Source organism: Natator depressus, chromosome 14 (genome assembly GCF_965152275.1).
Source record: "Natator depressus isolate rNatDep1 chromosome 14, rNatDep2.hap1, whole genome shotgun sequence".
Classification (NCBI taxonomy): domain Eukaryota; kingdom Metazoa; phylum Chordata; order Testudines; family Cheloniidae; genus Natator; species Natator depressus.
Genome location: NC_134247.1, coordinates 40,859,442 through 40,882,142, shown reverse-complemented (window position 1 = coordinate 40,882,142; position 22,701 = coordinate 40,859,442). Strand labels below are relative to the sequence as shown.

Genomic DNA, 22,701 nt, shown 5'->3' with positions numbered 1-22,701 from the left:
TGACTACCCCGCCTTAGACACACAAATCCTGCTCCTGCAGGCTCATAGAATCGTAGAGGATCAGGGTTGGAAGGGACCTCAGGAGCTCATCTAGTCCAACCCCCTGCTCAAAGCAGGACCAATCCCCAACTAAGTCATCCCAGCCAGGGCTTTGTCAAGCCTGACCTTAAAAAGCTCTAAGGAAGGAGATTCCGCCACCTCCCTAGGTAACCCCTTCCAGAGCTCATCCTCACAGGGGGATGCCTCTCATTGCAAGACCAGAGCCCTAGTGGTACATTTTTCACTAAATGGTCCAGAGGGAGCCATGGCCACAGAGAACCCCCTGGAAAGTCTCCAGGAGGAAGCTCCATGTCCCGTCTGTCTGGAGTAGTTCACAGAAGCTGTCACTCTGGCGTATCGGCACGTCAGCCAGTGCTGGGAGGGATCCGATACAGCCGTCTGCTGCCCTCAGGAACTGAGCAACACAGAAACGTCAGGCTGAACAGGCAGCTGGCAAACATGGCAGAAATCACTATTCGGCTGAGTTTACAGGCAGCAAAAGGAGGAGGAGGGGACGGGGTGTGTGGGGAACACCAGGAGGCTCCAAAACTTCTGGGAAGAGCATCAAACTTCGATCTGTGTAGTTTGCCATCTGTCCCGGGCTCACAGAGCTCACACGGTGGTTCCCAGAGGAGGCTGCCCAGGAGTACAAGGGAGGGAATTGCTGTCAAGTTTAATGGGTAATAACTTTGGATTTTAATTACAGGCTAATTTCACTGAAAGTTACCTGGCACAGGCATGATGCATCATTCAGCTCTGTAAACCCTTCATGGTATGGGAGATGCTGTAACAAAATAACTGATTTGACAGAGTGGCAACAGAGGCAGGTCTTTAACGATACCTGATGTGGGAAAATGTCCTTTGAGATTCTGATGGGGATTCCTGAAAATCTTCATCATATAAAGAATTCTACCAAACCCAAAGGATCAGACATGTTACCCACCAAGTTAATGAATACTACAGTTCTTACCCAAGTCCACACTTACAGCCAATTCTTGTTAACTAAAGTACGATTTATTAAAAGAAGAAAAGGCAGTATTGGCTAAAAGATCATTAGACATACAAATGCGAATAGAGTCCATACGTCAGTTTCACCATAGAGATGGCGCGTTATAATTGAAAAGAGTCCTTTTCAGAATCATTTCATCACGTTCTAGTCCAATGTCCAAATGTTCAATATCAGGACGGTCCAGAGAGGACTGGAGATCTCAGTCTTACAACTCAAACTCCCCCTGAAGAAAGCTTAAGAAGATCTGAGATAAAAGGATCAGGTCCCAAGAGTTTATGTAGACGTTTTTGCAGCCTCTCGACAGCAGGCAGTCCTTGGGTGAACAATAGGTTTTGGAAGTAACCTCCTATTTCCCAAACATCACAGGTAATAAAACTACATGGATTAATATAAGGTAATTATCTATAAAGCCGTTCATAGACAGTTTACCACAAACTTTAAAGAGAGAGATATATACACAATGACATTATTACACCCAAGTTTCATTTAAATGTTAATATTTCCTTTTGACTTCTGAATGAACAAAATACAGTTGTCGACAGAAACCCTTTGGTTATACTGTTTATCTATATCTCGTTACAGATTAACATAGACTACTACAATTACTATGTTCTAGGGCTGTCAAGCGATTAAAAAAATTAATCGTGATTCATCGTGCTCCTAAACAATAATAAAATACCATTTATTTAAATATTTTGGATGTTTTATACATTTTCAAATATATTGATTTCAACTGCAACACAGAATACACTCCATGCATCTGATGATGGGTTATAGCTCACAAAAGTTTATGCCCAAAGAAATGTGTTAGTCTCTAAGGTGCCACAAGGATTCCTTGTTGTTTTTACAGAATACAAAGTGTACAGTGATCATTTTATATTTTTTATTACAAATACTTGCACTGTAAAAAACAAACAAAATAGTATTTTTCAATTCACCAACTGCAAGTACTGTATGCAATCTCTTTATCATGAAAGTTGAACTTACAAATGTAGAATTATGTACAAAAAATAACTGCATTCAAAAATAAAACAATGTAAAACTTTGGAGCCTACAACTCCACTCAGTCCTACTTCTTCTTCGGCCAATCATTCAGAAAAACAAGTTTGGTTACAATTTGCAGGAGATAATGCTGCCCGCTTCTTGTTTACAATGTCACCTGAAAGTGAAAATAGGCATTCGCGTGACACTATTGCAGCCGGCGTTGCAAGATATTTACATGCCAGATGCTCTAAAGGGTCATAGGTCCCTTCCTGCTTCAACCACCATTCCAGAGGACATGCCTCCATGCTAACGACGGGTTCTAATCGATAACGATCCAAAGCAGACCAGATCGACACCTCATCCCTCTCAGATTTTGGAAGACACTTCAGATTCTTAAACCTTGGGCCAAGTGCTGTAGCTATCTTTCGAAATCTCAGATAGTTACTTTCTTTGCGTTTTGTCAAATCTGCAGTGAAAGTGTCCCCCCATGTGCTAGGTCATTCTCCGTGACTTCGATATGATGACATATTTGGCAGAAGGTGTGTAAAACAGGACAGGGGACATACAAGTCTCCTTCAAGGAGTTCAGTCACAAATGGAATTAATGCATTATTTTTTTTAAATGAGCATCCTCCACTGGAATGGTGGCCGAAGCATGAAGGGACATAGGCATGTTTAGCATATCTTGCACTTAAATACCTGCGCTGCCAGCTACAAACAGGCCATGGGAACGCCTTCTCACACTTTCCGGTGACATCATAAATTAGAAGCAGGCAGCATTCGCTCCCGTAAATGTAAACAAACTTGTTTGTCTTAGCGAGTGGCAGAAAAAGAAGTAGCACTGAGTGGACTTCTAGGCTCTAAAGTTTTTAATTGCTTTATTTTTCAGTGCACTTATATAATTAAAATCATCTGTGTTTCTAAGTTACACTTTCCTGATAAAGAGATTGCACGACAGCACTTGTATGAGGGGAACTGAAAAAGGCTATTTTTGTTTTGCATGTTTACAGTACAAATATTTGAAATAAAAAATAATATAAAGTGAGCACTGTACGCTTTCTATTCTTTGTTGTGAGAGAAATCAATAGATATGAAAACACAGAAAAACATTATAAGCATATATAACATTATAAACATAAGCACTTATGGAGTTTCTCTCTGGTGTGGATGGCTTGATGTTTAACAAGTTGGGACCTATGTATGAAACTTTTCCCACATTCCAAGCACTTATGGGGTCTCTCTCCTGTGTGGATTTTGTGATGTTTAATTAGGCCTGACCTCTGTACAAATTTTTTTCCACAGTCTAAGCACTTATGGGGTCTCTCTCCCGTGTGTATTCTCTGATGTGTCACCAGGGCTGATCTCCATGTGAAACTTTTCCCACAGTCCAAGCACTTATGGGGTCTCTCTCCTGTGTGTGTTCTCTGATGTTTAAGAAGGGTTGGCCTTTGTGTGAAACTTTTTCCACAGTCTAAGCACTTATGGGGTCTCTCTCCTGTGTGTAATCCCTGATGTGTTACCAGGGCTGATCTCCATGTGAAACTTTTCCCACAGTCCAAGCACTTATGGGGTCTCTCTCCTGTGTGTATTCTCTGATGTTTAAGAAGAGTTGGCCTTTGTGTGAAACTTTTTCCACAGTCTAAGCACTTATGGGGTCTCTCTCCTGTGTGTAATCTCTGATGTGTAACCAGGGCTGATCTCCGTGTGAAACTTTTCCCACAGTCTAAGCACTTATGGGGTCTCTCTCTGGTGTGGACTACTTGATGTGCAACAAGGTTTGACCTCTCTATGAAAGTTTTCCCACAGTCTAAACACTGATGAGGTCTCTCTCCTGTGTGGATTTTCTGATGTTTAATTAGGCCTGACCTCCATACGAATTTTTTCCCACAGTCTAAGCACTTGTGGGGTCTCTCTCCTGTGTGGATTAGCTGATGTGTAATCAGTGCTGACTTCCAATTCAAACAATTCCTGCTCTCAAGGCACCCAGAGGGTTTCTCTCCCATGTGGCTTCTCCCATGGTTAGTAAGATCTGAGCGCTTATTGAGGTTTTCCCCACAGTCCAAGCATTGAAGTGTTTTCTCCCCAGTATTTATTGCCTGAAGGGTAAGAAGCACCGGTCTCAGAATGAATCCTTTCCCATAACCGAGGCATTCATAGCGTTTGTCGGCCTTGGGGGTTGTCTGCCGGGCTGTGGGATCCCTGTGTCCTTCCCCACATATAATAGATCCATCCAGTTGCTCCCTTGAGTGGTTTCCCAGCAGCCTCTTTGACCTCTGCCAATTTCCCCAGGCTTCTCCCTGTGCCAAGCACTGGGAAAAATTCCCTTCAGCTCTTCCCACAGAAATCCCCTGTGGTTCCCCGTGCCCAGGAATTTCCTGATGTTGATTCCCCTCCTTCTTCTCACTCACTCTCTCATCACCTGCTGGGAGAGAGACAATGCAGACAGGAGTCATTCTGCTGAGGAGAAATTAAGAGGAATAGAACTGAGGGAAAACCTAACATACTGAAGCTGCAGAGATGGAGCAATTGGATTCTCCCTCCACTTCCCACTTGGGAAGGAAACTCCTGCAGCGAACAGGACACGTGGGAAGCGATGTCAGTGATATCTGCTGCCTGCAGCCCTGCTCTGGGTGAGATGAGGAAGGAACTGAGGTCACTTACTAATATGTCATTTTTGGGATTCTCAACTTTTTCTTTCATTCACCACATGATTTGTATGTCAGCGCTCACCTGTGTGGGCACCTCTCGGGATCTCTCTTTCCTCACAGGCCTGGAGATCGGGCACCCACGGCTCTTCCCCTTGTTCCAGCCGGGTGATCAGGCCAGGTTTGGGAAGGGGAAATCCTGTGCAGGGAGTGAAATCAGACCAGATCAGGGTTTGTGGAGGATTGAGAGAGCATCTGTCAGAAAGGACATTCCGTGGGTGGCACCTGTCCCAGTGCTGTGCTGGGGAAAGTGGAATCTAAGAGGACGGGAACGTGGTCACTTAACCCCCTTGTGGGAGGCAGATGTCTGGGGAGGTGAGGGCAATTGTGATGCACACCCAGCTCTCGTGTTCAACCCCTGCCTATTTCTAAACCTGCGAAGCCCAGAGCCCTCCACATGACTGGAGCTGTTCCCAAGGAGGAGAGAGAAGAGGGATTCTGTGTGCGACCGAGAAACAACACAGACAGGACAATGCATGTCCACCTTGCATGCTAGGGGGGTTGGGTGGGGATGATTTAGTATGTGCCTTATGTTTTGACACCCTCTTCTCATTGGAGCATGAGGAGGGAAGAACCTGACCGGTGTCAGACACGCAGACCTCCCCAGTTTCCAATAACCAAGGGGCCAGGAATCCCTTACCCAGCGAGGTCACTGTCTCGTAGTTCTCCTGCATGACATCCCTGTAGAGGGCTCTCTGAGCAGGGTCCAGCAAAGCCCCCTGTCCCTGGGTGAAATACACAGCCACCTCCTCGAAGGTCACCGGCATCTGAAACAACAAGAATCCCCCACTCAGCACCAACTGCCCCAGGCACAATCCCACTAGTCATGGGGTAGGACGGAGAGAGAAGCAGAATCCTCCCCGCACCCTGCTCAGAGTAGCTGGGAGGCTTCAAGGGGTGGGAGAAGGTGAGAGCTCCTTGTCCTCCCCAGCACATGGAGCAGGGCAGGGTCTTCTCATTTCCCACACGCCTGCCAGCCATAGGCTGATACGGGAAGCAGAGGTCTGAGCCGGGGACAGGGACAGGAACCTTGACAGCTTCCCTTCGTATTTCACAGCAGCCTCTGGCCAGTGGGTCAGGCTCCAGCACTGGGAGTCTGGTCCGTTTTCCCAGCCCTGGCCCGGGGGCGTGTTTTCTGGTTCAGAAATGGGGGATTGTTTCCCCCCCCCACCCGCCAATGGGCCTGTTCAGAAAATCAGGCCCAGGTTGATCACGTTCCAGCAGGTTTATCGCACCCCGTCCCACCCCGGGTGATTAACCCCTCTACACTACCCCTCCCCCACCACCAAAAGCTCCCTGAAAATCCCCTACCTCAGCTGGCTCCATCACAGCCATTTCCCTGCCCTGTCCCCTGCAAGACGGGACAATCTGGAGCGAAACGTGGATGCGATTCCTCAGCCTGTCGGAGGAGCAGGGAGATTGGGCAGGTTTCATAAGGGGCTGGAGTCCATGTCACTCCCCAAGTCCCCCCCAGGCTCTCTCCCTGCAGACAGACGCTCTGATTCTATGACTCTGCCATGGTGGCAACAAACCCAGTTAGTTCATTACCTCCCCGGCCAGCACCCTCCCCCGCCCCGTCCCCCGCCCCCCCCCCGCTTAGAACTAACCCACCACGTCCCTTCTAAACCTCCCCAGAGCAGCATCTCCAAGCCAAATGCTGGAAAAAGAGCAGATCAAAGGAGTCACTTCAGGGTACCGCCCTACAGTGTATTGTGACCCCCTCTAGCTCTCCCCCGTCTCCCTCCGTAGTGCGGTGCTCAGCAGAGCGAGCAACTGGCTTTTCCTCTCTCAGCTCCTGCCCTTGTTCCCAGGAGAGCGGACTGCCGCGGGGGGGCAGGGAATGGATCTGGGCAGGGCTGGGAGCTGGGAACCTCCCTCCCCACTTCTTGCTGCTGCTGCCCTTCAAGTCTCTCCGCTCTCCTTTTTTATCTTCTTCCCTCAACCTGGGAGAACGGGTGACTGCCCCATTGCCATGGGCCTCTGCTCTCATTAGGCAGCTCAGCCACTGACACTGGTAACAGGGGTTTGAAGCTGGCTGTGTCACTGAGGGCAGGAGCTCTGGGACTCACAGACACAGGGAGCCACTCCCCTTGTAGGCCAAACTCACCAGCCAGTCCCTGAAATCAGCTCTTTGTGCAGAGTCATTTCCCTGCCCAGCTCCAACCCTTTCCCCAGGTCTTTCCATCACCTGGAGGTTCATGCTCAGGGGCTGGTGTGGTCAGAGTGGTTCCAGTCACTGAGAAAGTGCCCCTGGGGCTGGTCTCAGAGGGGTGTGATGAAGGTGGAATGTTCTGAATTTTTTCTCTGAATAGTGTGTGTGTGCCTCAGTTTCCCCATGTGTTACTCAAGTATCAAGCTGGTGGGATACAGGTGAGTGTTTACTGCGGAGACCTCAAGAGGGCAGGTATCACTGCAGAGTGGCTGCATGGTCACAGAGAATGGCCAAAATTCTGTATCCTGAGGTCTCTGAGGATGCAGGGCTGGAAGCGGGTCAGTCTCCTGATTTGGGGCTCAGTGGGGAGAGCCCAGGGCTCGGGACTCTGGATTCCCCCCAAGATGGACTTTGCTGAATGCTCCTGGTTTCTGTGCTAACAAGCTCTGTTCTACACTGTTTTCTCAGCGACCAATAAACCCTTCTGTTTTCCAAGCTGGCTGAGAGTCACAGCTGACTGCGGAGGTGGGGTGCACCGCCCCTGTGAGGAGCATGTCAGGCTTCTCCTTAGGCTGCCACCGGGGGTTCAGGCTGGGGCCATGTGCCCTCCCTGGGCCCCAGGACCGGGAAGGCTGGGGCCACACGCTCAGCAGGTCGGGGGAGATGTTGGGGGTGCTCAGGGTCTGGGGTCCTGCCCCTACAGTGGGAGGGGGACTTGCCTCCCCCAGCCCTAGGTTCATCCCCCACCAGCTGTACCTTGTTCTTCTTCCCAGCTCCTAGTCCCAGGCAGGGGGGCTGAAACAATCTGTACAGTGGGGTGTCAAGGTTCCTTCCCCACTCTGAACTCTAGGGTACAGAAGTGGGGTCCCACATGAAAGACCTCCTAAGCTTATTCTTACCAGCTTAGGTTAAAAACTTCCCCAAGGTACAAACTTTGCCTTGTGCTTGAACAGTATGCTGGCACCACCAAATGTTTTAAACAAAGAACAGGGAAAGAGACCACTTGGAGACGTCTTCCCCCCAAAATAGCCCCCCCAAACCCTACTCAAGCCTCCCCAGGAAAGGGGGTGTGAATAATATCCTAACCGATTGGTTACAAAATCATCAAAGACCCAAACCCCTGGATCTTGGAAGAATGGAAAAATCAGTCAGGTTCTTAAAAGAAGGATGTTATTAAAAAAAAAGAGAGAGAGAGAGGTAAAAATCAGCTCTGTAAAATCAAGATGGAGAATACTTTACAGGGCATTCAGATTCAAAACACAGAGGATCCCCCTCTGGGCAAAACCTTAAAGTTACAGAAAACAGGAATAAACCCCCCTCTTAACACAGGGAAAATTCACATAAAACAAAAGATAAACGAATCCGCCTTGCCTGGCTTACCTATACTGGCTGCAAAATTGGAGACTTGGATTAGGATGGGTTGGAGAAGATGGATTTCTGTCTGGCCCCTCTCAGTCCCAAGAGAGAACAACCACATAAACAAAGAGCACAAACAAAAGCTTTCCCCTCCTCCAGATTTGAAAGTCTCTTGTCCCCTTATTGGTCCTTTGGGTCAGGTGCCAGCCAGGTTAGCTGAGCTTCTTAACCCTTCACAGGTAACAGGAGGTTGCCTCTGGCCAGGAGGGATTTTATCGCACTGTGCACAGAAAGGCGGTTTCCCTTCCCTTTATATTTATGACAGGGGGGCTGAGAGCCATTGAACCAAACTGTAAAGCCTGGATAGGATGGAAACCCCTTCAAGCCAGGGGGTGCGGCAGCGCCCCGCGAGCCTAGATCCAGAGCCTGTGCTGCCCCCCCCCAACCCTGATTGTGCCCCTGGGCCCCGCTCCTTCCCCGGCCCCCAGCTGGGGCCCCCACCCTGCATCCAGTTTGGCCCAGGCCCCCGTTCTGCCCCTCCCTATTTGCTCCCCTCACATCTCCCTGAGCTGCAGCCCCCGTCCGCACCAGGCCGGCCAGGGGCAGGGAAACAAAGCAGCAAGTGGGGGGCAGCGGGGGGTACCGTGATCCTGCCCCCGCCACGCACACACCGGGGGCTGGCGGCAGCTTTCCCGGGCCGGGGCAGGGAATCGCAGCCGGCTCCGCGGGGAGCAGCCCGGGGCCAAACCCGCCCCCTGCAGCCCGGAGGTGACGGGGGGGCGGGTCTCTCTTACCTTCCCTCCGAGCGGGGCCCCCGGGGCAGGGGCCGGGCCGGGAAGGGGCCCTGGCCGGGCTGGGGGCTCTGCCCTGGGAAAGGCTCCCGGGGAGCAGCGGGCAGGGCCCGGCTGGAGGTTCCCCTCTCCCGGCTGCAGCCCGGGCTCCGGGCTCCCAGCACCAGCCGCCGGGGCTCGGGGATGTCGCCGGGAGCCTGGGAGCCGGAGTCCCCGCAGCGGCTGCGAGTCACTTCCTGGGCCGGGCCTGAGCCCCGCGATCCTCCCCCAGAGCCGCCCCCCAGCCGCTCCCGGCTCCTAGCGATCAAGCCACCGCGCTGCGCCTCCCCTCTCTCTGTCCGGTGTCGTGTTTTCAAGTGCTCCCCGTAGGAACGTGCTACCGGGAGCGGTTACCGATACGTAGTGGAGGGTAAGAAGCTACTCGTGCAGTAAACTGCTACCTGATGTAGCAAAGGCCTACGGGCAGCAGCTTCTTCCACTGCTGTGTGGGTGAAATTGCTCCACGCAGACACGTGCTCGCTTCCCCCTCGCTCCCTGGAGCAGTTATTTCTGTGTGTAGATGGTAAGAAACAGCTTTTGTAAACAGATGCTCCTTCCCGCACAGGTCATGTTTGCTAAACCTTAATTTTTTTTCTCTTCTCTTCTCTAGCCTCTCTCCAATTTTTACTCCAGCTGAGAGCTCATCAGCTCAGAGGAGAGCCGATAGCCCAGAGTGACGGTCTGTTTTCTTGCATAGGTCCCTTTCCACAGTCTGGGATTCAGCTTCTGGTCCACTATGACCCTCCGATCCCTTTCCGCAGGACTCCTTCCTAGGAAGTCGTTTCCCATTTTGTATGCTTGCAGCTTGTTATCATTCACAAAACTTTATAATTGTACTCTCTATGCCATTATCTCAAACATTCATTCAGATTTTGAATAGAAACTTATCCAGAACTGATCCCTGCAGAACCCCACTGGTTATGCCCTTTCAGCCTGACTCAGCCCTTTCAGCCTGTGAATCACTTGCACTCATCTTATTTTAGCTCCATCTAGGTGGCATTTCCATAGTTTGTTTATGAGAAGGTCATGGGAGACCTGTAACGCTGCAATCTGATGATCAGCGGCACTGCTATGGGTACCCGCATGGCCCCACAGTATGCCAACATTTTTATGGCTGACTTAGAACAACGCTTCCTCAGCTCTCATCCCCTAATGCCCCTACTCTACTTGCGCTATATTGGTGACATCTTCATCATCTGGACCCATGGAAAAGAAGCCCTTGAGGAATTCCACCATGATTTCAACAATTTCTATCCCACCATCAACCTCAGCCTGGTCCAGTCCATACAAGAGATCCACTTCCTGGACACTACAGTGCTAATAAACAATGGTCACATAAACACCACCCTATACCGGAAACCTACTGACCGCTATTCCTACCTACATGCCTCCAGCTTTCACCCTGACCATACCACACGATCCATCGTCTACAGCCAAGCTCTGCGATACAACCGCATTTGCTCCAATCCCTCAGACAGAGACAAACACCTACAAGATCTCTATCAAGCATTCTTACAACTACAGTACCCACCTGCGGAAGTGAAGAAACAGATTGATAGAGCCAGAAGAGTTCCCAGAAGTCACCTTCTACAGGAGAGGCCTAACAAAGAAAATAACAGAACGCCACTAGCCGTCACCTTCAGCCCCCAACTAAAACCCCTCCAACGCATTATTAAGGATCTACAACCTATCCTGAAGGATGACCCAACACTCTCATAAATCTTGGGAGACAGGCCAGTCCTTGCCTACAGAGAGCCCCCCAACCTGAAGCAAATACTCACCAGCAACCACATACCACATAACAGAACCACTAACCCAGGAACCTATCCTTGCAACAAAGCCCGTTGCCAACTGTGCCCACATATCTATTCAGGGGACACCATCACAGGGCCTAATCACATCAGCCACACTATCAGAGGCTCGTTCACCTGCACATCCACCAATGTGATATATTTCAGAGTAACAGCCGTGTTAGTCTGTATTCGCAAAAAGAAAAGGAGGACTTGTGGCACCTTAGAGACTAACCAATTTATTTGAGCATAAGCTTTCGTGAGCTACAGCTCACTTCATCGGATGCAATGTGATCATCATGTGCCAGCAATGCCCCTCTGCCATGTACATTGGTCAAACTGGGCAGTCTCTACGTAAAAGAATAAATGGACACAAATCAGATGTCAAGAATTATAACATTCATATACCAGTCGGAGAACACTTCAATCTCTCTGGTCACGCAATTACAGACATGAAAGTTGCAATATTACAACAAAAAAACTTCAAATCCAGACTCCAGCGAGAAACGGTTGAATTGGAATTCATTTGCAAATTGGATACAATTAACTTAGGCTTGAATAGAGACTGGGAGTGGCTAAGTCATTATGCAAGGTGACCTATTTCCCCTTGTTTTTTCCTACCGCCCCCCTCCCCCCCCCCCCCCCCCCCAGACGTTCTTGTTAGGCCCTGGATTTGTGCTGGAAATGGCCCACCTTGATTATCATACACATTGTAAGGAGAGTGGTCACTTTAGATAAGCTATTACCAGCAGGAGAGTGGGTTTGTGTGGGGGGGGGGGACGGGGGGGGCGGTGAGAAAACCTGGATTTGTGCTGGAAATGGCCCACCTTGATTGTCATGCACATTGTAAGGAGAGTGATCACTTTTGATAGGCTGTTACCAGCAGGAGAGTGGGGTCGGGGGAGGTATTTTTTCATGCTTTGTGTGTATAAAAGATCTTCTACACTTTCCACAGACAGAGTAATGATTCGGCCAGGCTTAAACACAAGCACAGCTCACACCATAGCACAAACTGCCTGTCCCAAGGCGAGCATGCATAACCCACAAGAGCCCCAAAATGATGAGTAACCACAGGGGCGGGGGGACTGATTGTTCCAGGACCGTACTGTTCTCTGGGGTCCTGTGCCTTGGGGAGAGCCAATAGCTGCAGGGAGCCCCTATACGCAACACTGTCCCCACATTTTCCACAGGCTGGGTTCGTCCTGGAAGATATCTTGCTGCTGAGGGTGACCTGGGAAGCAAGGGAGGGTCTTCTGCAACAATACGGCTTCCGCCCTGGCTCATATGCAGCTTGCCTGTGTGCAGCAATGGTCCCCCCCGCCCGTCACGGCACAGAGGCGCGGGTATGTTACCCTTGCTGGGACAAGGAGCACAGTAACTCTGCCAAGGAACCTGCACAAGCAGATTGCCCAGCTTCTGCGTGAGACCTTCGATGAGATCACTGAGGCCGATTACCGCGATGTGAGAGAGCACATCAACACCCTCAACCCTCCTCACCCCAAAAGCCCGCACCCAACAACTCCCTTCTCAAAATAAAAGCCACTTACCGGGCACCTCCTCTGCTGTTTGCTCTTCCCCAAGCACCATCCGCTGCGACTGGCTACCTTCCTCCAGGCTTGAAAACAGCTCCTGGCTGCATGCATCTAGGGATGCCGGGCCTTCCTCTGGCTCTGGGTCCCCCTCTCCTCAGCACCCTCACTCCTGCTTTTCTCCTCCTGGCCCGTTGCACTCTGGGCTGGCACGGCCTCTGAAGTGTCCATGGTGCTCTTCAGAGTGGAGGTGGGGTCGCCCCCAAGTATCGCATCCAGCTCTTTGTAGAAACGGCAGGTCGTGGGGACAGCACCAGAGCGGCCATTGGCCTCCCGCGCCTTGTGGTAGGTGTTCTGCAGCTCCTTCACTTTAACCCTGCGTTGCAGTGTGTCCCGGCCATAGCTCCTTTCGATCATGGCCCTTGATCTCTGCCCGAAGATATTGTAATTCCTATGGCTGCAGCGCAGCTCAGACTGGACAGCCTCCTCTCCCCAAACGCTGATGAGTTCAGCACCTCGGCATTGCTCCATGCTGGTGATCGCCTGGTGCGTGGAGCCATGGTCACCTGGAAAGATGCTCTGACAGCACTCCACACATCGCCAACCAAACAGGAAGGGGACTTTCAAAATTCCCAGAGAATTTAAAGGGTGGGTCTGTCGGTCGGTCACATGAGCGCAGGGCAGTAGAGTCTGGGCCTGACTTTCCCTTTTCTAAATTGGGGGTAAAAGCCCTTCCCCATCTGCAGCAGGGTGAGGCTCAACACATTGAAGTTTGCGCGGTGCTGAGGTAGGGCCGTGATGGGGGCCAGATAGGGGCCTGCAAGAGCTACAGAAGTTACAGAAGCTAAACCACATTGGGGTTGTCCCAAACGTTCCTGATTTCACACTGACTCCTTCACTAGCTGACGTTTCTCTTAACACCCCAGCTCCAGTAATCCTGTGATTACATGACAATCTCAGCTCTCACTTTAACAAAGGTCAGTTTCTTGCTCTCATGGCTGAATAGAAAAGGTTGACAATGTGACCAGAGCGAATCCTTCAAGCTCAGAAACAAAAAACAAAAAATCCAGAAAATAATGTTTTAGAAGAAAAAACCTCATCTTTTCTTCAGCCAACCTCAAGATTTTTGATTACGTGGTGCTGGCAGTACTGCCTTGGCAGTGATCAGTTTCTGTTGTCAGGCCTCTTGTCTCCAGCAAAGGCTCTAAGGACCTACATAAAAACATGAAAGTTCTAATTTATCTCTTTAGTTCACCCCCAATCCAGGGGGGCTGTGCTCATTTGCTGCTTGGGCCCACAGCCTGGCTCCATGCACATTCCCACACCTTGGCCTCTCTATTTCCCTTTCCATTAACTCTGCTGTCTTAGATAAATCATGGCAGTAAATTAGGGGGCTTTCCAGGGGTAGCAGATAGAGATTTAAGGCCTGAGTTGTCAGCGGCACAGGACTGTCAGCCCCAAACTTTTGAAAATGATGAGTCAGGACCCCGAAATTGATGTGATTGCCTTTTATGAAACATACACATAATAATATATGTTGAATTCTTTCTGTTTGCCTTCTGGTTTCTCAGATCTTTAGGCTGCACTCAGATCATATTTTCAAGTTTTTCTCTGCAACCAAGAAAGCTAGAAACATCCTTTGTTTAGGAAAGGAAAGCCAAGAGTCTCACCTCATCACATGCTTCTAGGAGCTGGGGCTTTAACAAACACAACAAATACAATGAGCCTCATTAGAAAATCATGAGTGCCGGTAAAATCATGAGCACCGTAGCTTCTTTACACTGAGCCAGAGGTGCCTTAGTGTACATGAGAATCAGGCCTTTGAAACATTGATCTCAGCTTAACCTAGGTTTTCTCCTGTGAATTTCATATCACTAGACTTCGAAGGATTAGACTTTATTGGTTGATGTCTGTAAATGTTGAATTCACTCTACACACAGAAACCAGGAAAAACTACTCCCACTGCTAATAACTGAAATTTACCAATAGGCACAGTAAGAACAATGCTTCCTGAGAACTTATTAGACATTGATTTAAGAATATTTACTTTGCATAAATGGACATGTGATGCTAACATTCTCTATTTTAATGGTTGTGAAGCTTTAACTTTTGGAATCTGTCTCTACTGTCATTACATAGTTATTGTCTGACCCAAATATTGTCTGAGCCTGCCCTAAATCTCCCACCACTGTGAACATTTAAATGGAGGACAATTGGAATGAAATGCTAAAAACCCAGATTTTTGTGCAACTGTGAATGTTTAAATCAATAAATATAAAATTGCTTAAAAATATATATTAAAAAAAAAAAAGAATTCTACCAAGCCTGACTATCCCGCCTTAGACACACAAATCCTGCTCCTGCAGGCTCATAGAATCGTAGAGGATCAGGGTTGGAAGGGACCTCAGGAGGTCCTCTAGTCCAACCCCCTGCTCAAAGCAGGACCAATCCCCAACTAAGTCATCCCAGCCAGGGCTTTGTCAAGCCTGACCTTAAAAAGCTCTAAGGAAGGAGATTCCGTAACCCATTCCAGAGCTCATCCTCACAGGGGGATGCCCCTCATTGCAAGACCAGAGCCCTAGTGGTACATTTTTCACTAAATGGTCCAGAGGGAGCCATGGCCACAGAGAACCCCCTGGAAAGTCTCCAGGAGGAAGCTCCATGTCCCGTCTGTCTGGAGTAGTTCACAGAAGCTGTCACTCTGGCGTATCGGCACGTCAGCCAGTGCTGGGAGGGATCCGATACAGCCGTCTGCTGCCCTCAGGAACTGAGCAACACAGAAACGTCAGGCTGAACAGGCAGCTGGCAAACATGGTAGAAATCACCAATCGGCTGAGTTTCCAGGCAGCAAAAGGAGCAGGAGAGAACGGGGCTTGTGGGGAACACCAGGAGGCTCCAAAACTTCTGGGAAGAGCATCAAACTTCGATTTGTGTAGTTTGCCATCTGTCCCGGGCTCACAGAGCTCACACGGTGGTTCCCAGAGGAGGCTGCCCAGGAGTACAAGGGAGGGAATTGCTGTCAAGTTTAATGGGTAATAACTTTGGATTTTAATTACAGGCTAATTTCACTGAAAGTTACCTGGCAGAGGCATGAGACATCATTCAGCTCTGTAAACCATTCATGGTATGGGAGATGCTGTAACAAAATAACTGATTTGACAGAGTGACAACAGAGGCAAGTCTTTAACGATACCTGATGTGGGAAAATGTCCTCTGAGATTCTGATGGGGATTCCTGAAAATCTTCATCATATAAAGAATTCTACCAATCCCAACGGATCAGACATGTTACCCACCAAGTTAATGAATACTACAGTTCTTACCCAAGTCCCCGCTTACAGCCAATTCTTGTTAACTAAAGTACGATGTATTAAAAGAAGAAAAGGCAGTATTGGCTAAAAGATCATTAGACATACAAATGCGAATAGAGTCCATACGTCAGTTTCACCATAGAGATGGCGCGTTATAATTGAAAAGAGTCCTTTTCAGAATCATTTCATCACGTTCTAGTCCAATGTCCAAATGTTCAATATCAGGGCGGTCCAGAGAGGACTGGAGATCTCAATCTTACGACTCGAACTCCCCCTGAATAAAGCTTAAGAAGATCTGAGATAAAAGGATCAGGTCCCAAGAGTTTATGTAGACGTTTTTGCAGCCTCTCGACAGCAGGCAGTCCTTGGGTGAACAATAGGTTTTGGAAGTAACCTCCTATTTCCCAAACATCACAGGTAATAAAACTACATGGATTAATATAAGGTAATTATCTATAAAGCCGTTCATAGACAGTTTACCACAAACTTTAAAGAGAGAGATATATACACAATGACATTATTACACCCAAGTTTCATTTAAATGTTAATATTTCCTTTTGACTTCTGAATGAACAAAAAGAGTCGTTGACAGAAACCCTTTGGTTATACTGTTAATCTATATCTCGTTACAGATTAACATAGACTACTACAATTACTATGTTCTAGGGCTGTCAAGCGATTAAAAAAATTAATCGTGATTCATCGTGCTCCTAAACAATAATAGAATACCATTTATTTAAATATTTTGGATGTTTTATACATTTTCAAATATATTGATTTCAACTGCAACACAGAATACACTCCATGCATCTGATGATGGGTTATAGCTCACAAAAGTTTATGCCCAAAGAAATGTGTTACTCTCTAAGGTGCCACAAGGATTCCTTGTTGTTTTTACAGAATACAAAGTGTACAGTGATCACTTTATATTTTTTATTACAAATACTTGCACTGTAAAAAACAAAAGAAATAGTATTTTTCAATTCACCAACTGCAAGTACTGTATGCAATCTCTTTATCATGAAAGTTGAACTTACAAATGTAGAATTATGTGCAAAAAATAACTGCATTCAAAAATAAAACAATGTAAAACTTTGGAGCCTACAACTCCACTCAGTCCTACTTCTTGTTCGGCCAATCACTCAGAAAAACAAGTTTGCTTACAATTTGCAGGAGATAATGCTGCCCGCTTCTTGTTTACAATGTCACCTGAAAGTGACAATAGGCATTCGCATGACACTATTGCAGCCAGCGTTGCAAGATATTTACATGCCAGATGCTCTAAAGGGTCCTATGTCCCTTCCTGCTTCAACCACCATTCCAGAGGACATGCCTCCATGCTAACGACGGGTTCTAATCAATAACGATCCAAAGCAGACCAGATCGACATGTGCTCATTTTCTTCAACTGAGTCAGATGCCACCAGCAGAAAGCTGATTTTCTATTTTGGTGGTTCGGGTTCTGTAGTTTCCCAATCAGTTGTCTTCCTCTTTTAAGACTTCTGGAAGCATGCTCCGCACCTCATCCCTCGCAGATTTTGAAAGACACTTCAGATTCTTAAACCTTGGGCCGAGTGCTGTAGCTATCTTTCGAAATCTCAGATAGTTACTTTCTTTGCGTTTTGTCAAATCTGCAGTGAAAGTGTCCCCCCATGTGCTAGGTCATTCTCCGTGACTTCGATATGATGACATATTTGGCAGAAGGTGTGTAAAACAGGACAGGGGACATACAAGTCTCCTTCAAGGAGTTCAGTCACAAATGGAATTAATGCATTATTTTTTTTAAATGAGCATCCTCCACTGGAATGGTGGCCGAAGCATGAAGGGACACAGGCATGTTTAGCATATCTTGCACTTAAATACCTGCGCTGCCAGCTACAAACAGGCCATGGGAACGCCTTCTCACACTTTCCGGTGACATCATAAATTAGAAGCAGGCAGCAGTCGCTCCCGTAAATGTAAACAAACTTGTTTGTCTTAGCGAGTGGCAGAAAAAGAAGTAGCACTGAGTGGACTTCTAGGCTCTAAAGTATTTAATTGCTTTATTTTTCAGTGCACTTATATAATTAAAATCATCTATGTTTCTAAGTTACATTTTCCTGATAAAGAGATTGCACGACAGCACTTGTATGAGGGGAACTGAAAAAGGCTATTTTTGTTTTGCATGTTTACAGTACAAATATTTGAAATCAAAAATAATATAAAGTGAGCACTGTACACTTTCTATTCTTTGTTGTGAGAGAAATCAATAGATATGAAAACATAGAAAAACATTATAAGCATATATAACATTATAAACATAAGCACTTATGGGGTTTCTCTCCGGTGTGGATGGCTTGATGTTTAACAAGGTCTGACCTCTGTATGAAACTTTTCCCACATTCCAAGCACTTATGGGGTCTTTCTCCTGTGTGGATTTTGTGATGTTTAATTAGGCCTGACCTCTGTACAAATTTTTTCCCAGTCTAAGCACTTATGAGGTCTCTCTCCTGTGTGGGTTGCCTGATGATTAAGTAGCTTTGACCTCTGTATGAAACTTTTCCCACAGTCTAAACACTTATGGGGTCTCTCTCCTGTGTGGATTTTCTGATGTTTAGTTAGGCCTGACCTCCGTACAAATTTTTTCCCACAGTCTAAGCACTTGTGGGGTCTCTCTCCTGTGTGGATTGCCTGATGTTTAAGAAGGGTTGGCCTTTCTGTGAAACTTTTTCCACAGTCTAAGCACTTATGAGGTCTCTCTCCAGGGTGGATTGCCTGATGATTAAGGAGGTTTGACCTCTGTATGAAACTTTTCCCACAGTCTAAGCACTTATGGGGTCTCTCTCCCGTGTGTATTCTCTGATGCGTAACCAGGGCTGATCGCCATGTGAAACTTTTCCCACAGTCCAAGCACTTATGGGGTCTCTCTCCTGTGTGGACTACCTGATGTTTAAGAAGGGTTGGCCTTTCTGTGAAACTTTTTCCACAGTCTAAGCACTTATGGGGTCTCTCTCCTGTGTGTAATCTCTGATGTGTAACCAGGGTTGATCTCCATGTGAAACTTTTCCCACAGTCCAAGCACTTATGGGGTCTCTCTCCTGTGTGGATTACCTGATGTTTAAGAAGGGTTGACCTTTCTGTGAAACTTTTTCCACAGTCTAAGCACTTATGGGGTCTCTCTCCCGTGTGTATTCTCTGATGTGTAACCAGGGCTGATCGCCATGTGAAACTTTTCCCACAGTCCAAGCACTTATGGGGGCTCTCTCCTGTGTGGATTGCCTGATGTTTAAGAAGGGTTGGCCTTTCTGTGAAACTTTTTCCACAGTCTAAGCACTTATGAGGTCTCTCTCCAGGGTGAATTGCCTGATGATTAAGTAGGTTCGACCTCTGTATGAAACTTTTCCCACAGTCTAAGCACTTATGGGGTCTCTCTCCCGTGTGTATTCTCTGATGTGTAATCAGGGCTGATTGCCATGTGAAACTTTTCCCACAGTCCAAGCACTTATAGGGTCTCTCTCCTGTGTGGATTACCTGATGTTTAAGAAGGGTTGGCCTTTGTGTGAAACTTTTTCCACAGTCTAAGCACTTATGGGGTCTCTCTCCTGTGTGTAATCTCTGATGTGTAACCAGGGCTGATCTCCATGTGAAACTTTTTCCACAGTCCAAGCACTTATGGGGTCTCTCTCCTGTGTGTATTCTCTGATGTGTAAGAAGGGTTGGCCTTTGTGTGAAACTTTTTCCACAGTCTAAGCACTTATGGGGTCTCTCTCCTGTGTGTAATCTCTGATGTGTAACCAGGGCTGATCTCCATGTGAAACTTTTCCCACAGTCTAAGCACTTATGGGGTCTCTCTCCGGTGTGGACTACTTGATGTGTAACAAGGTCTGACCTCTCTATGAAAGTTTTCCCACAGTCTAAACACTGATGAGGTCTCTCTCCTGTGTGGATTACCTGATGTTTAATTAGGCCTGTCCTCCATACGAATTTTTTCCCACAGTCTAAGCACTTGTGGGGTCTCTCTCCTGTGTGGATTTTCTGATGTTTAATTAGGCCTGACCTCCATACGAATTTTTTCCCACAGTCTAAGCACTTGTGGGGTCTCTCTCCTGTGTGGATTAGCTGATGTGTAATCAGTGCTGACTTCCAATTCAAACAATTCCTGCTCTCAAGGCACCCAGAGGGTTTCTCTCCCGTGTGGCTTCTCCCATGATTAGTAAGATCTGAGCGCTTATTGAGGTTTTCCCCACAGTCCAAGCATTGAAGTGTTTTCTCTCCAGTATTTATTGCCTGAAGCGTAAGAAGCGCCGGTCTCAGAATGAATCCTTTCCCATAACCGAGGCATTCATAGCGTTTGTCTTCCTTGGGGGTTGTCTGATGGGCTGTGGGATCCCTGTGTCCTTCCCCACATATAATAGATCCATCCAGTTGCTCCCTTGAGTGGTTTCCCAGCAGCCCCTTTGACCTCTGCCCATTTCCCCAGGCTTCTCCCTGTGCCAAGCAGTGAGAAAAATTCCCTTCAGCTCTTCCCACAAAAATCCCCTGTGGTTCCCCGTGCCCAGGAATTTCCTGATGTTGATTCCCCTCCTTCTTCTCACTCACTCTCTCATCACCTGCTGGGAGAGAGACAATGCAGACAGGAGTCATTCTGCTGAGGAGAAATTAAGAGGAATAGAACCGAGGGAAAACCCAACATACTAAAGGTTGGTGAGATGGAGCAATTGGATTCTGCCTCCACTTCCCAGTTGGGAAGGAAACTCCTGCAGTGAACAGGACACATGGGAAGCGATGTCAGTGATATCTGCTGCCTGCAGCCCTGCTCTGGGTGAGATGAGGAAGGAACTCAGGTCACTTACTAATATGTCATTTTTGGGATTCTCAACTTTTTCTTTCATTCACCACATGATTTGTATGTCAGCGCTCACCTGTGTGGGCACCTCTTGGGATCTCTCTTTCCTCACAGGCCTGGAGATCGGGCACCCACGGCTCTTCCCCTTGTTCCAGCCGGGTGATCAGGCCAGGTTTGGGAAGGAGAAATCCTGTGCAGGTAGTGAAATCAGACCAGATCAGGGTTTGTGGAGGATTGAGAGAGCATCTGTCAGAAAGGACATTCCATGGGCGGCCCCTGTCCCAGTGCTGTGCTTGGGAATGTGGAATCTAAGAGGACGGGAACGTTGTCACTTAACCCCCTTGTGTGAGGCAGATGTCTGGGGAGGTGAGGGCAATTGTGATGCACACCCAGCTCTCGTGTTAAACCCCTGCCTATTTCTAAACCTGCGAAGCCCAGAGCCCTCCACATGACTGGAGCTGTTCCCAAGGAGGAGAGAGAAGAGGGATTCTGTGTGCGACCGAGAAACAACACAGACAGGACAATGCATGGCTTGTCCACCTTGCATGCTAGGGGGGTTGGGTGGGGATGATTTAGTATGTGCTTTATGTTTTGACACCCTCTTCTCATTGGAGCATGAGGAGGGAAGAACCTGACCGGTGTCAGACACGCAGACCTCTCCAGTTTCCAATAACCAAGGGGCCAGGAATCCCTTACCCAGCGAGGTCACTGTCTCATAGTTCTCCTGCATGACATCCCTGTAGAGGGCTCTCTGAGCAGGGTCCAGCAAAGCCCCCTGCCCCTGGGTGAAATACACAGCCACCTCCTCGAAGGTCACCGGCATCTGAAACAACAAGAATCCCCCACTCAGCACCAGCTGCCCCAGGCACAATCCCACTAGTCATGGGGTAGGATGGAGAAAGAAGCAGAATCCTCCCTGCACCCTGCTCAGAGTAGCTGGGAGGCTTCAAGGGGTGGGAGAAGGTGAGAGCTCCTTGTCCTCCCCAGCACATGGAGCAGGGCAGGGTCTTCTCATTTCCCACACGCCTGCCAGCCATAGGCTGAGACGGGAAGCAGAGCTCTGAGCCGGGGACAAGGACAGGAACCTTGACAGCTTCCCTTCGTATTTCACAGCAGCCTCTGGTCAGTGGGTCAGGCTCCAGCACTGGGAGTCTGGTCCATTTTCCCAGCCCTGTCCAGGAGGGTGTTTTCTGGTTCAGAAATGGGGGGATTGTTTCCCCTCCCCCCCACCCGCCAATGGGCCTGTTCAGAAAATCAGGCCCAGGTTGATCACGTTCCAGCAGGTTTATCGCACCCCGTCCCACCACGGGTGATTAACTCCTCTACACTACCCCTCCCCCACCACCAAAAGCTCCCTGAAAATCCCCTACCTCAGCTGGCTCCATCACAGCCATTTCCCTGCCCTGTCCCCTGCAAGACGGGACAATCTGGAGCGAAACGTGGAAGCGATTCCTCAGCCTGTCGGAGGAGCAGGGAGATTGGGCAGGTTTCATAAGGGGCTGGAGTCCATGTCACTCCCCGATTCCCCCCAGGCTCTCTCCCTGCAGACAGACGCTCTGATTCTATGACTCTGCCATGGTGGGAACAAACCCAGTTAGTTCATTACCTCCCCAGCCAGCACCCCCCCCGCCCCCCCCCCCCCCGCTTAGAACTAACCCACCACGTCCCTTCTAAACCTCCCCAGAGCAGCATCTCCGAGCCAAATGCTGGAAAAAGAGCAGATCAAAGGAGTCACTTCAGGGTACTGGCCCACAGTGTATTGTGACCCCCTCTAGCTCTCCCCCGTCTCCCTCAGTAGTGCGGTGGTCAGCAGAGCGAGCAACTGGCTTTTCCTCTCTCAGCTCCTATCCTTGTTCCCAGGAGAGTGGACTGCCCCGGGCGGGGGGCAGGGAATGGATCTGGGCAGGGCTGGGAGCTGGGAACCTCCCTCCCCACTTCTTGCTGCTGTAGCCAGATAGCCAGCCCCCCCACCCCTCAGACCAGCATTGCTGGGAACACAAGAGGAAGCCAGAACAGGGCACTTAACATAAATTCCAGCACAGCCTTTGAAGCTGTGAAAAGCACAGGTGTGCTGCTACAATGTGCCTCTGGGAACATATACAAGGATTAGGCTCACAGCAGGCAGAGGCGCTGTGACAGACATGGCTCTTAGCCCCTACTAAATAGCATGATGC

General features: G+C 48.5%; 2 protein-coding genes across 2 annotated transcripts; both read right to left on the bottom strand.

Moving 5' to 3' along the window:
* Window positions 1-1,050: 1,050 nt before the first annotated feature.
* Window positions 1,051-21,936, bottom strand: LOC141998580 (uncharacterized). The gene is made up of 5 exons (XM_074971451.1): window positions 21,898-21,936; window positions 21,224-21,350; window positions 20,604-20,717; window positions 18,205-20,294; window positions 1,051-3,959 (listed from the first exon to the last, which is right to left on the bottom strand). Exons 1-5 carry the CDS (start codon window positions 21,919-21,921, stop codon window positions 3,159-3,161), a joined length of 3,156 nt encoding a protein of 1,051 aa, XP_074827552.1. The 5' UTR covers window positions 21,922-21,936; the 3' UTR covers window positions 1,051-3,158.
* Window positions 4,331-6,215, bottom strand: LOC141998557 (zinc finger protein 251-like). Its single transcript, XM_074971426.1, has 5 exons — window positions 6,048-6,215; window positions 5,377-5,503; window positions 4,762-4,875; window positions 4,536-4,657; window positions 4,331-4,450 (listed from the first exon to the last, which is right to left on the bottom strand). The coding sequence occupies exons 1-5, from the start codon at window positions 6,168-6,170 to the stop codon at window positions 4,436-4,438; spliced, it is 501 nt and encodes a 166-aa protein (XP_074827527.1). The 5' UTR covers window positions 6,171-6,215; the 3' UTR covers window positions 4,331-4,435.
* Window positions 21,937-22,701: the final 765 nt, after the last annotated feature.

Coding starts and splice junctions, on each gene's coding strand:
- LOC141998580 (XM_074971451.1), bottom strand. CDS start 21,921: ATGGCTGTGATGGAGCCAGCTGAG. Junction 21,351..21,897: donor CTGTGATGGAGCCAGCTGAG/GTAGGGGATTTT, acceptor TTGTTGTTTCAG/ATGCCGGTGACCTTCGAGGA. Junction 20,295..20,603: donor CCCAAGAGGTGCCCACACAG/GTGAGCGCTGAC, acceptor TCTCTCTCCCAG/CAGGTGATGAGAGAGTGAGT.
- LOC141998557 (XM_074971426.1), bottom strand. CDS start 6,170: ATGAAACCTGCCCAATCTCCCTGCTCCTCCGACAGGCTGAGGAATCGC. Junction 5,504..6,047: donor CTGTGATGGAGCCAGCTGAG/GTAGGGGATTTT, acceptor TTGTTGTTTCAG/ATGCCGGTGACCTTCGAGGA. Junction 4,876..5,376: donor CGAGACAGTGACCTCGCTGG/GTAAGGGATTCC, acceptor CTCCCTGCACAG/GATTTCCCCTTCCCAAACCT.